This window comes from Eulemur rufifrons, chromosome 7, assembly GCF_041146395.1.
Source record: "Eulemur rufifrons isolate Redbay chromosome 7, OSU_ERuf_1, whole genome shotgun sequence".
NCBI classification, from domain to species: domain Eukaryota; kingdom Metazoa; phylum Chordata; class Mammalia; order Primates; family Lemuridae; genus Eulemur; species Eulemur rufifrons.
In genome coordinates this window covers 33,546,426-33,561,378 of record NC_090989.1, presented here as the reverse complement: position 1 = coordinate 33,561,378, position 14,953 = coordinate 33,546,426, and the positions used below count along the sequence as shown (strand labels likewise).

The 14,953-nt window shown below is 33.0% G+C and overlaps 1 protein-coding gene across 1 annotated transcript in view; it reads left to right on the top strand.

The window, feature by feature from the left end:
• The window catches only part of GBE1 (1,4-alpha-glucan branching enzyme 1), a 264,715-nt gene that overhangs the window by 36,874 nt on the left and 212,888 nt on the right, over positions 1 to 14,953 (top strand). Inside the window, exon 2 of the mRNA XM_069475045.1 lies at positions 11,160 to 11,329. Within this exon, the coding sequence (XP_069331146.1) occupies positions 11,160 to 11,329 (170 nt within the window). The remainder of the gene's footprint in view (positions 1 to 11,159; positions 11,330 to 14,953) is intronic.

Below are 14,953 nucleotides of genomic sequence, written 5' to 3'. Positions count from 1 at the left end.
GCTTATATAAGTTAATATTTTTCAGCTCTTTAGAGCAATTCCTCAAACATAGTAAGTGCTCAGAAGGTGTTAGTCATTATAATTTACAATTTGTGATATTTACAAATTTTAATTGTTTTATTGGCAGAATATTTCTTTTGTTTTATTTGCTGTGCCTTTAATGTTTCATAGATGGCTTATGTACTGCATTATGTTTTAAGAAAAAAGACATACCTAAAATTATGTTACTTATACATAAATAAACGTACACTTTTTGATGAATTAAATATGTGGGCGATGTCCCAAATAACCTTTGTTCTAGGATGCATTTTTTTCTTTCTGGATTGGGACAGTTTAGTACTCAACTAAGAATCAAAGAAGTTCAATATATGGATTATAGGTTCTTACACCTGGATGGGACCTTTCAATTCAACTTCCTCGTTTTACAGAAGAGGAACCTAAAACTTTAGGTGTTTATCTCTCCAAAGATCACATGGCTGATACCTTAGAGTTGGGTCTAGAAAGTGTTATCTTTTGACTCATTAACCTCCCTCTCTACATTTTCCCCCATGGGGAGTATAGAATTTTTAACAATGTTTGGGTAACAGTAACATTCATATCAAAAGATAGAAAAGACGTAAGCACCATTGCTTTTACAGTCTTCATTGAGAAAATGAAAGTCACAGCAAGAACAAGATTCTAGTGGGCTGGAATTGCTTCTCAGCAAGTTAGTTGACTACACATTCTCAGGAGCACACTACTGTGCAGATTATAGTCCTTTTAGCAGAAGACCTAAAGTTTCTATCTCTCTAGTCCATCCCACTGGTCTTTGCCATGTAATTTTTCCAAAAAGAGAAACCTGAATACAGAAGAGCAGAGTATTATTTGAGCCAAGATCTGTTGAAACATTAAGTCAGAATTCCTCCTAGAAATCAGTAGAGTAAGACTGTGTTAGCTCATGTTTCATATTACACAAGAGAAAATAAACTGAAAGGTCAGTTGAACAGTTACAGCATTGCCCTTTTCCAAGGTAATCAGCAGAGCATGTAGCAAAGACCTGAACAGGAGCGTGACTGGAAAGAGAGAGGCTGATAAAGAGGCTGGCAGCTTAAAGTGCTTGGGACAATACTTGACACTTCTAGGCCTGAGCAGATGGGCCATCTCACAGGGCTTACCTTCAGTAATTCTGATTTATTGCATTCGGGTGATTTTTTTTTAAGTTAGGCAGCCAGGTTTTCACTCTGCCAGAAGACCCTAGAAATTTTAATATTGACCATTAATCATACCTCTGTAAATTGCAAGGGCAAAATATTATTAATTTGCTTGCAACCAAGAGACAAGGCACAGTGATTAAAATTAATTTCTAGTTACATTTTGTTAATTTATTCTAATTAATTAATCTGTTAAGTCAAAATATGTTAACATTAATGGCTATATAGTAGGTTCTATAAGTTGTGTCATTAAGCATTATAGTATTTCCATTATTCTGAATGTAGAATTCTAGAAATAAGTACTTTATTAGAAGAAATAGGGAGTTGTATAAGGCTTTCTAAGTGATACCACTAAGTGTGTCCAATTTTTTTGTTTGTTGAATAGGAACATTTTATTTTTTTGATTTTAGGATTTAGGCCTAGAAAGATCTTAGCAATAATCTCCCCTGAGTCTCTCACATCTATGGCCCTGTACCAGAATTGAGAAAGAACATTTAATGAATAACAGCCACCATTTATTTTCAGGATGAAATTTTAAATACTAGCAACTCTAACTTTTAAAAGATAACAGTTTTGAATTGACCTCATTTTCTCCCTACCAAGAGAAAAGATTTAATGATTTCTATATTACCATAATTTCTATATATATTGAGACTGAAAGTAGCAAATTTCCATTGCATTTAACTTTAGACTAAGTACGAACAAAACTATTATTTAAATAGCTTTTATTCTTTAACATCAGAAAACCAACTATTTGCTCTTAAATATGGTCTGACGATGTGTTTCATAGATTGGTCACAATGCATTTGATTGTGTTTTAGAGATGGTACAATATGAATAAGATTTAAAAAACATTAAAATTAATAACACCCTTAATGTTTGCTTATAAACAAATTAATGTTTAGATCTTATTGTACTAGAATTAGCATGGTAGAACTATTCCATTTCTTTTTTAAGATTTTAAGTTTTCTTTTTCTACTTAGAAATCTCTTTATATCTTATTTGTAAGGAAAAATGAAACATACAATAAAATAATTTATCTTTTATGGGCTATTTATAAATAAGCACAACCATCCTGACATCAATGATATTATTGTTCTGTTTTATAAGTGAGTAAGCTGAAATTCTGAGGTTACTTACTAAATATCTAAGGTCAACTGAGCCTAGCAATAAAATGTAGTCTTTTATTTCTAAATCTGTTCTTTCTTGTGTGTTACCATGCCTGGCACATAATAGGTGGTACACACCAATTAGTCTTAGACTAATTCCATATATGAAACAACTCATTTAATTAACATCTAGTCCCAAATCTTATGCACATAGGCATTCATAAAGATTGTTACAGTGAGAAAGCTGCTTGAGTGAAAACCACAGACCTGCATGAAGCTATCAATTTGAGGAGAAATGAAATGATGGGAACTAACTGTCTGCCACTCACTTTTAATCAGTTCTCCAGGGTAGACCTAAAGTTCAAAGTAGTTTGCATTCACCTTAAATAGCAATGACCGCTGAGAGTGATGTGTTTTGACTCCTGGCAGCAGATGGTGTCTCCACTGGGTCATCACATTTCCAGTTTATTATTCACCTATGTAGATCTATAGATTTGGTCTCGATATATGTACAAGTTGACGAATTGAATTCTTAAGTCAGATAAATATATTTCCTTATATAGCTGGTTGCTTGGTCACCCAGGACCTTCAGGAGGAAGAGTGAAGAATTTATCTAAAGACTCCTTCCCAATTTCTATTTCTTACTGGTTCACTAATTGTCCCATGGGCCTTTATTCCTCTATACATCCGTGTTGTAGTGCTATGAACTGAATGTTTATAACCCCTCAAAATTTGTATGTTGAGACCCTAATCCTCAATGTGATGTTATTTAGTTAGAGATAGAGCCTTTGGAAGGCAATTGATTAGGTCATGAGAGTGAAGCTCTAATGATGGGATTAGTGACTTTGTAAGAAGAGACAGGGAGAACTTGCTTTCTCTCTCCTCTCCAACATGTGAGGACATAATGAGAAGTTGGCTATCTGAAAACCAGGAATAGTGCCCTCACCAGACACCAGATTGCTGGTCCTGCATCTTAGACTTTGCAGCCTCCTGAACTGTGAGAAAAAATGCTTGTTGTTTAAAACACCTAGTCTATAGTAATTTGTTACAGCAGCTCAAACTGACCAAGACATGCAGTGTCTGGCCTCTTCAGGTAGCTGCCTCAAGCCACAATCTCTATAGGTCCAATCAAGCAAAGCACAAGGCCTGGGGGGACCAGTGGAGATTGAGTGAATCAGGGAAGCACATACACTATAGGTCTAGTATAATTATAGTGAATTATGTCTGTCTTATATTTTAACAGGCTATTGACTTTTCTGTTTATCTCAAGTCTAGCAATCTTATTGAATATGTTTATTATTCTAATAGAATGTTTATTCATTATTTCATGCAAAGGTATTGTGCTGAGAATTTTAGGTACATTATTTCATTTGATTTTCAAAGAAATCTCATAAAGTAGGTTCCATTATTATTCCCATTTAAGATTAGGAAATTGAGTCTTAGTTACAGTTGGTAATAGGTAGGATTGGGAATCAAATTCAAGCATTATAATCCTAATCTTACATCTAACTCTAACCATTGTATCACCATTGCCTAGAAAAAATCTGGCAGTTAATAGGTGCTCAATAAATATTTGTTCATTGAGTATTTTTAAGGTGCTGGGAATGCATCAGGGTGCAAACCAGATAATTTTTCTTGTTTTTGTGGAATTTACATTCTAGCTACTTCTGTTTTCTGATTGTAAATTTTTATCAATACCTTATATAATAGAATGCTTTTGTACTTTTTGCTTTCTGCTTTACTATCTTCCACAAATAAGAAAGAATATCTTGAAGGTATGGACTTTGTAATGCCTTTCATCTCTATGTTCCCATGATTAGCATAGTTCTGAATATACAGTAATGTTTATGTAATAAACAGATGGATTCACTACTCCTTGTTTGTCACCTTTACTCAAATGGTCCCATTTTTACTGTTCCTGATGGATGAAGTCCAGAGTGTATGCTAAGTTGGATACAGATTGGAAAAGCTACTGGAATTTTAAATGGAATTTTGAAAATATGTACATTTACTATGGTGGTTATTGGTGTTTAAACGTTTAAAAATAAGGAACAGCTTTCAAAAATAAGAAAGCATGTATACAATAATGTCATTTCAAAAAATCTTTTCATTGCTTAATGTTATATAATAACAGGGTCCATAAATCATTGTACTTAATAGTCTACTTAATAGAGACTTCATGAATTCATGGACTCTACCTTCTAAAGTTAATCCTTCAAAGTGCTTTCTTTAAAACATATCCCCGAGCATATCAGTTATCTCCTCTGAAAAATCTTTAAGGGTTTTTATTTTTTATCCAATTTATTATCTGATTGAAAACTATTTTCTTCATCCTGATTGGCCATGGGATTTCTCCACTTTCTTCTGATCTGACTACACACAGCTAGTCATCATGTCAACAACAACTATCTACTTTTTACACATATAATGCCCTTTTCTGCCTTTTTTCCAGCTGTCAAAATATACTACTCATCCTTCAAGACAGAGCACAAATGCTGGCTACTCCCTAAAAGCCTTTTCTAGTCTCCTCTTCTCCCAGTCAGAACCACTAGTTCCTTCTTGTCTTGCTTATTCTTCAGTTAACACTTGTTTATCTCAGTCCTGTCCTGTCATGACTTGGACAGTGTTTTCCGTTCAACTGATGAACATCTTAAGAGAAGGATCTTGTTTTATGTAAGTGAATCATTAGCACACAATAAATATCTTTATTCTGCAATGAATATGTTGGTTTTTTTGTAAAATAATTGCCCCCATTTGAGGACTACAAGATAAAATACACACTTTAAAGCCTCATGTGCCTAACCTTCATTTGAAAGCCTTAATCTATGGATAATTTTGTGTATTCTGGATATTTTTTCACACAAGGAAGAAAGTTTCTGCCAGACACCTGAAATCTTTTTAAAGAATGACGTAAAAAGCTATTTTTTCCTTTAAAAAAACCTCTATTCTCCCTTCCTTTAAACTTAATTCCTCCCTTTTTAGCTATTAAAAATTCTTCTTGAACTTTCACTTATGTGCTTTTTCTTGTTTCTTCGCCAAGCCTCTCTAGGAAGGAGATGACAAAACAAACTCTTGAAAATTAAGCTAGCAAGGAAGGAATTTTCCTCATCAGTTTCTTGGGTTTCAGTCCTACTGAGAACCACTGGAGAATGGATTCTACATCCAGGACATTTCAGATAAAGGGTGAGCCATCACCCCTGACATATCTCCTGTGTTTATAACTTTGTCTGAAATTAGAGCTTCAGTCCTGATCTAGAATGAACCAACTGTCTTCCAGGGGAACAAAATTTATAGCTTGTTTCATTATTTTTCCATACCTATCTCCTGCTACTTCTTTACAGTAACTTTTTTTTCCCCCGGGTCAATCTATTCTACTAATCTTCTTTCAAACTTTCCATAATCCATCCATTCAAATAAATTTGAAGTACCTAGTATGGGTTGTGTATTAATATGTTTATATTTTTAATTTTAATAGTATGAAAGAATTCCCAAATACTTTTGGAATTTGAAGGGGAAAAGCTTAATGTTTGTTAATAATTACCATGTACATTAAAATCTAAACAAGAGTTATAAGTAAAAGAAAATTGGCAAATTAAAAAGTACACTCAAGTGTCACCACTTTCAGGTGTAGAAAAGTTATAGCCAACATGTAATAAACACTTGCTGGCTGCTCTGGGGAAGGCTCACATGGTGATTTCATAGATTTCCTACAATCTGTGATGTCCACTTCTCCCTCTCCTTAACAGGGGAAGCAAATGAGGAAAAAGGAGGTTAAATGACTTGTTCAAGGTCGTGTACAGTATGTAACAGAGTTAGGATTTAAAGCTAGACTGTTTATTTCTAGAAACTAAGCCAGTAACATCTACAACTGATTTTCTTCATTATAAGATTAATTACCTTACAAGTAAAACATAAAGGACTTTTTTTAAAAGTAACTATGATTTTTAATTTGAGATTTACTTGAAGTACACCTTTTGTGATTAATGTCCCTATTGCTTATTACTTTCTTGATCTTGGATAATTTACATATTTATCTGTGCCTCTATCTCTTCCTATGTAAAACGGGATTAAAAACATCCGTGTAGAGATCAAATCTAATAATATTTATCACAGTTCTTTATATCTGTACAAAATGCTAGCTTCTATGCTAACTTCACTTTATGTTCTTGGTTACCAAAAATTTGACCTAGTTTTTTAATATCCTATAAATTCATAGCAAGATATTAAGAGAGACGACTATAGTAGGAGAGGGCACAGGCATAATGATCCTGCTGTATCCTCAGGCACTTTCTTTTCTGAGCCACAATGATTTCAAAGTGAAATGTGTATTTTTGTATCAGAAGCCATAGGGCTGACCTTGAGGGAAGTCAAGATATTTACTTAGAGTAATATAATGCTATAATCCTGTTTCCATTGAAATTTTAGCAAATGGGACATATGAAAATGTCTTATAAAACTTCTTAAAAATGATAATTTTTTAAACGTAAACTTAAAATCTAAAAATGTGTTTTTAAGGTATTATACCCACATCAACAACAAAATTATTAATCCATTTATTTAACCTCTCAAAGTTTATACCTTTTGAAAAAAATCAATAATTTTTCTGGTGTTATGATATACATGTATATATATTTTTTGCTCTAAGTCCAAATATTTTTTGATCGTTCCACAATGTTTCATCATTTTATTTTATGTTATTACTTATTCATTTAATATGGATTAGAGTCTCCAAATACCAAGATATATAACTGACTGATAGCTGGAAGAAGTTAAAAAAAATTTTCTTTTCTCATACGATTTGAAGAGTTTATGTATGGTATCCCATCAGACATGTAGATCTAGTTTGTTTGTCCAGGTTAATATTTTTTTTTTTTTTTTTTTTTTGAGACAGAGTCTCACTCTGTTGCCCAGGCTAGAGTGAGTGCCGTGGCGTCAGCCTAGCTCACAGCAACCTCAAACTCCTGAGCTCAAGCGATTCTCCTGTCTCAGCCTCCCAAGTAGCTGGGACTACAGGCATGCGCCACCATGCCCGGGTAATTTTTTCTATATATATTTTTAGCTGTCCATATAATTTCTTTCTATTTTTAGTAGAGACGGGGTCTCGCTCTTGCTCAGGCTGGTCTTGAACTCCTGAGCTCAAACGATCCGCCCACCTTGGCCTCCCAGAGTGCTAGGATTACAGGCGTGAGCCACCGCGCCCGGCCCAGGTTAATATTTTAAGTGTCGTGAAGCAGTAGTCAATATTTGAATTAGGGAGAGTTCATAGAAAAATATGTAATTTTTTTTGTTTTTGAATAATTGTCTGATTGGGTAAAACATGCTTGGTAGCAGTGAGCTGCCAGCTGTTAAATAGAAGCTGTTGCTTTTAGTAGGGTTTATGTTCTCCATCTCAACACAGTCTATCTTTCTGCATTGTTTTCCATAATTTAAGGCAAACCTCCTTGGTCATTCTTTTATTATCAGCTTTGGACTTTTGTGATTCTTATATGGGGCCAGCTAATCATGTTTATGATACCTGCCTGGCTTTTGTGGGCAGTTCAGTTTGTGTCCCCTGGAATAAGGATTGCTCATGAGGCTGGTGTTAATCTTGGGCATAATTCTATATCAGCACATTTTACTCTACATCATTCTTCTTAATTGCTCTCCTATAATTTATGGCTTGGATATTGTACATTTATCCACCTAGTTTCCCTCTGCTGAATAGGGAGGTTGTTTTCTATGGTTTGGTATCACAGATAATGCCATAATGAATACATAACATTGTACACATAGATGTCTTTCCCTCCTTGTGTGATGTATGTCCAAAGGGCAAATTTCTAAAATGGAATTACTTAGTTGAAGAATGTGATTTTGAAATTTTCATAGCTGATGCCAAATTGTTCTCTAATTTACATTTCAACAAAGAGCATTTGAAAAGGTCTCTCTGTATTGCCCCGCCCCTGAACCGCAGAACTGCATCCCATCTGCACAGACTATCTTATGTTTACTGGTCTTTTAGGTGGAAAATTGAATTTTGAAGTTTAGGTTTGTACTTCTCTGGTTATGTATGTGTAAGTTTAAGCATCTTTTCTAATGGTTATTGGCCATCGTATTTCTTTTTCTATGAACTCTTGGACTTATTTACTTCTAAAAAGTTAATGTTTAGCACTCTGAACTCTCTGGAGGTTATTTTGATTTTAGAGATCCACTTTTGTAATGACAAGTTTATAGATTTTAATATTTTATTGAATAAGCCATACTTTTCTTACTGATTTGAAGTATCCTTTCATCATGTATTTAATTTCTATATATGCTTACGAATTTCAGAAACTCATTTTTGTTCCATAGATTAATTTCAAATGGTTTCAGTTTCCTAAATTTTATAAACAGTTTTACATACTCCGTAAAATTCCTATGAATATTGTATAGGAGTATGTTGCTGTTTAAATAATATAAAAAATTGCATAGTTTTAGGAAAACTATACTTTATTTTTTTAAAAATGATGCTTATTTGTTATACACAATTAGAACAATGCAAGGGCGAAAGTAAAAAGAAACCTCACCAAAAAAAATCTTCACTGATATTAATATTAAGGAAATATCATTCTCCATATTTTTATATGCTTACCTATAGGTATAAGGATAAAGAGCTTGATAGAAACAAATAATAAAATACATATGCATTAAATTTAATTTTAATTTATTTTAAGCAATGAAACCGAAGTGAAATGAAAGAAAATTATTGAAATTCATATGCAACTTTCTTTACCTTAATAGGTATTATTTACTAAGTGTACATTTAAGATTAATAAGGAAATTAAAAAAATATAGTGATGATTGCCTTAAATTTTGGTCATGTTGTGTGATTGATTCTCTGCTATAAAATTCCATCTTTCTCTCATCTCTTGTTTTTTTTTAATACTGATATTTTTACTTTGTCATTTGAGATCATTTTTCTGTGATCACATTCACACATTTCCACAATTGTCTAATGATGGTTCTATATTTAAAGAGTTAGTGCTTATCTACACTTCTGTAACAACTGTCCACTCCTGTATTTATTTTTAATGTTTCAATTGCCAATTATTTTATGGAAAGTAGTTACTTTTTCTTCAGGAATAGTTCATTAGTGTCACAACTTAAAATCATTTTTTCATTAGAAAATATTTTAAAAATTCCTTAGATTTGAGTAGGAACTTGTATCACAATATTCTTAGATTATTACTTTCCTTCTTAGAATTGTGTGTGCTTGGATTTATTATTTGGCCTTTAATATAATGTTGCCTTTTTCTAGCAGGTTGTCTATACCATTATTTATCTTTAGAACTTCATTTGCTTAAACTGGGATATGTTGGGTGTGTGTTTGTTTCCCAAAGTTTCCTTGAAATATAGTATGCTCTTTTTAATATGCAGATTTATTCCTTTATATTAGGAAGAATTTCCAGTTTTATATCTTTTATATCCATTTTATTTAGTTTTATTTTTTAGAGTCAACAGCTATGTTTGGATCAGTTTTTGTGTGTTTTGAGTATCTCTTAGTTTCTCTTAATATATTCAATTTCTTTGTTTTTTCTTTTCTGTTTAATTATTTCTTCATTTAATAATTTGCTATTTTTACTATATGTACATTTTTTCCTTAATTATTCTAATTTATTCATTATTTTCTAGTGATATATTTTGTTCTTCTGTTTCTTTAGGTCTACAGTCTCCTTTTACTTCTCATTCTGTTTTGTCAGCTCTTGTTTTTTTGAGTTCACTTGATTAAGTTGCTGTATAAAGTAAAACATTTGTTAAAAGGTTCATTTTCTTTCTAGCTAAATTGGGGTGTTCATCATTAGTCAGCCTTTCAAATTTTGTATATTCCCTGTATATCCTTTACCTGGATTCATGGCATCTTTCTGGGAATTTCTTGCTCACCCTTCAGGATATGGGGTGGAGGTGCGGGGAAGCTTGTTGGCATTACTCAATTCATTGTGTAGTTCTGGAAACTTTGATTCTGACACAGAGCACCTGCCACACGGTTTACTTCTTCAGTTTTACCAATTTCTTGCTAGTTTGCATCTCCCCAGATATAGGGGGTATTAATGAAAATAGGTACTATTTTTTGGTGTACCGGTACAGAATCCAGGGGAACTGGGAGAATGTCAGGGGCAGGCATGTGCTATTCTTGTTCCTGCTTGGGAATCTTAGGTTTGTTCTCCTGGCCACTGGCTTTTGTAGTTTGACACGATCTATGTTCTTGCCATGCTTAGTTGCTTTAGGGAAGGACTAGGCCAAATCTGTCCTACCACTTGTTTCTGTAAATAAAGTGTTATTGGAATACAGCCACACCCACTCATTAACATATTGTCTGTGGCCCCTTTCATGTTTCAGAGACACAGTTGAGTAGCTGTGACAGAGACCATATGGCTGATAAAGCCTGAAGTATTTGCCATCTGCCCTTTCACAGGAAAAGTTTGCTAAATCCTGCTGTAGGGTAATTTTATTTTTCCTGCTGGATTTTCACTATTTTACTTTCATTTTCTTAGGAGTCAGAGGAGAAAGATGTAGAGATTCTGCTTCATTATACTATCTTGACATAGAAGTTGCTGTGATGCTGCTTTAACAAAAATTCATGGACTAGGAGCATAACCATACTATGTCCTCTCTCTTACCAAAAATGCTTGAAATTATAAAAAATGTTAGTTGGCTTTTTTGGGTTTATTTGAGATTATAATGATTTTATGCTGCCAGGTAACCTCTACCAATAAATGTAAGTATTCATATTATTTCTCTTTAATGATAATCTTTTTTTCCCCTAAGACTAAAGCAGCTACTTAATTACAGGAGCTTTTCTAGATGACTGATTTTCTAACTTATTTCCTTTTGCACTTTTTCAAAGATATAAACAGTTTTGCCAGATTTTGAGCAACATTGGAGAGAATGAAGGTGGTATCGACAAGTTTTCCAGAGGCTATGAATCATTTGGCGTCCACGGATGTGCTGATGGTGGTTTATACTGCAAAGAATGGGCCCCAGGAGCAGAAGGCGTTTTTCTTACTGGAGACTTTAGTAAGTATTTTGAAACTTTGAAGTCAGGAGTACTATTTGATTTCTCTATTTAAAACATAGATTTCTTATATTTCATGTATTTAACTATATGAAGATTAATGATTACAAATAAATATTAGATTTTTCAGATAAAGTCTTAGAATTTATTAAGTCCTTACCTTCCAGAGGTCCAGCTGTTTCTGTTACAATGTGATATATGTATTCCTGAAAAACTAAGTTCTATAAAATCATGTACCAGAAATAACAGAGTTATGAGAAAAATAGTATTAGGAAGACTACTTCAGGTTTACTCAAGTTTGTTAGCAAAGCTCTGACAAAATCAATAGCAGTCTCGGTAAAAATATGGGCATAGTTGAAGTTTTGCTAGCATTTGTACCTGGCTAGAAGGCATCATAGTTCTTGGATTCTTTATAGCCTTATATTCTTTTTGGAGTCTTCAATATAAGTAGACGTCTAATCCAGAGAATATAACAAAATCCATCATTCACTTCTTTGTTTTCCTCTTTACCTTGTTTTATAACACAATGGGAAGTGTCTTCTCAGCATTGTCATCTGCCTTGCTGACTCCACTAGACAGCATCGCTGCTATATAAAGCATAATGGTTCAAGAAGTCAGCCTTCTAGCTTACAGTCTAGTGGGAGGAAGGACTATAATGTAAATAACTGTAATACCATCTGCTAAGTTTTATTCTAGAAGGGTAAATAAATTACTATAAGGGTGACAAGGAAGAAAGCTCAGTTTTGAAAGTGGAAAAAAATAGGCCTTGGTAAAATGTTCTTGATACAAGGAAAAGAAATATCAAAATTATCATAATCCTTTAATACCATAGAGAAGCATAGTATTTTAAATTTGATTTTAACAGACTCAAAAGTCTACATACCATATTATTCCATTCTTACGCCCGTCTAGAAGTGGCAAAACTGTAGGGACAGGAAACAGATCAGTGTTGTCAGGGATTGGAGATGGTAGGTGAAAGTTGATTACAAAGGGACATGAGGGAACTTTTTGGGGTGACAAAAATGTTTTATATGCTGATTACCTGACTGCATGTATTCATTAAAATTTATAGAACTGTAAACATAAAAGAGTGAATTTTATTGCATGTAAATTATAATTCAAGGGACTCAAAAGTGTTGATTTTATATATATTGTCTGAGGCACCTCTGTGTAATAGAAATAAAATGCAAACCAGTTATGTAATTCAAAATTTTTAGTAACAATCTTGAACAGAGGAAAGAACAATTTAATGAATTATAATAAATTTTATTTACCCAATATATTAAAAAATATTTTAATATGTAATAAATATAAAATTTATTAATGAAATACTTCCATTCTTCTTTTGTACTACATCTGGTTATATCAAGTCTTAATTCAGATGGGAAATTTTCATTGGAAATGTTGTCATCCTTCAGTATCCATGGGGGATTGGTTGCAGGATCTCCTGCAGATACCAAAATCCCAGGATGCTCGTTTCTCTTACAGAAAATGGTGTAGTATTTGCATATAACTGCACATCCTCCCATATACTTTATATTATCTCTAGATTACTAATAATAACTAATACAATGTAAATGTGGGATGTAAACAATTCTTATACTGTATTGTTTAGGGAATAATGGCAAGGGAAAAAAGTCTGTATATGTCCCTATAGATACAACCATCCATTTTTTTCTCTGAATATTTTTCGTCTGAGTTGGCTGAATCCATGGGTGTGGAACTCATGGTTTCTGAGGGCTGACTGTACTTGATCTATATTTAGATTTAATAAAATTTTCAGTTTAAAAGTAGGTACACATACTCAGGTTTTTCTAAACATAATTAAAAGTTTTCCAGTAGGTGAGAGTGGAACCCAAATTTTGGGCCAATGATGCATTTAAAAGAAGGTTTCTGTGGAAAAAAATATACACGTGGGTGTAAGTCAATATGACTCTAGAAAACATGGAATTTTGATAATAATGACCACTTAGTTGAAAATATACCTTTAAATAACTGAACTAACCATGCCCTCTTTAAAAAAACACAATTAAGGGGCCGGGCGCGGTGGCTCACGCCTGTAATCCTAGCACTCTGGGAGGCCGAGGTGGGCGGATCGTTTGAGCTCAGGAGTTTGAGACCAGCCTGAGCAAGAGCGAGACCCCATCTCTACTAAAAATAGAAAGAAATTATATGGACAGCTAAAATATATATAGAAAAAATTAGCCGGGCATGGTGGCACATGCCTGTAGTCCCAGCTACTCGGGAGGCTGAGGCAGGAGGATTGCTTAAGCCCAGGAGTTTGAGGTTGCTGTGAGCTAGGCTGACGCCACGGCACTCACTCTAGCCTGGGCAACAGAGCGAGACTCTGTCAAAAAAAAAAAAAAAAAAAAAAAAACAACCACAATTAAGGGATTCTGTATTTTGTTTCGCCCTTATTTACATAAAATCCATTTTTTTTTTCCCCTAAGAATAGTTAAGCAAGAAAAAGTTACATGTTGAGTTTTTCCTCAGGATCAATTGGGTTAGAAAATTTTATTGTACATCTTCTAATGTCTAAACTTGTACTAAATTGAAAGGAAAAGAAAATGCATGTTAATTAGCTCAAACACTACCATAGATTTTTTAATTTGAAAATTCAAATTAATTAAAATGTTCTAGTTGGTTTTGCTGGTGATATTAAAATGTTTCATTTAAGTATATGCTTATGACCTCATATTTATCAAGTGATGAGTTGAGAGAGCAATAAACTTAAGAGATTCTATAGATTGGTCTCTGCTGGTAGCAGATAAAAAGAAATAACGATGCTATAGAATTAATCTCTAACCATAACACTGATCATTTTTAAAGAATTCTACTCCTTTGTCATCTAATATAATAGTAAGCTTAACTTCTAACTATATACTTGAAATATCACCTAATTAAATAATTGATTCCTTATTTATTGATAGGGATTTAAAAAGTAACATAATTTTACTTATATTTTTATCATGAAAATGTACATATAATTTAAAACATTATTTTTGTACCCACCTCTTCTCCCAACCCCTAAAGATATTATAAAAGAGACCTTCAAAAACCAGCAACAAAAATCTTATTTCTGCTGATGGATAAATTAACTATTACTAATATTTACCTGAAAAAGAAAATTTTCTTAATTTTTATCTAAGTGATTAGCCATATATTTGTGGTAATTTTTCAGAAGAAATAAAAATTAAAGAATATATAGACTTTAATTCTCTATTATGGAATAATGTACCTTTAATCAAAATGCTTTAGCATATTGCTGTCATGTTTTTCTCCTTTTCTTAGAAAATGTACTATGCATGTGTTTTTCTCAGGGCTTACTCATTTTAATAATATCACTGGTAATGTTTTGTTCCAGTGTTTTGGTTTTTTTTTTTTTTTTTGCTAACTGATCTTAGAATATTTTAGGCACAGGTACTTAGAATAATCAAATATCAATGAACTTTAAGAAAGAAATTGCCATGAAATGGTGTGTAAAATAAAAAAGGATGGGATTTAGAGTTTGAGAACACAGTCAGCTCTCTAAGCAACGGTTCTTCATTTGGCTTATTGGGGATAAAGGTGAAGATATTTGTCTTAACTGCCTAACTGAGTTGCTTTGGGTACTAACCAGATCGTGA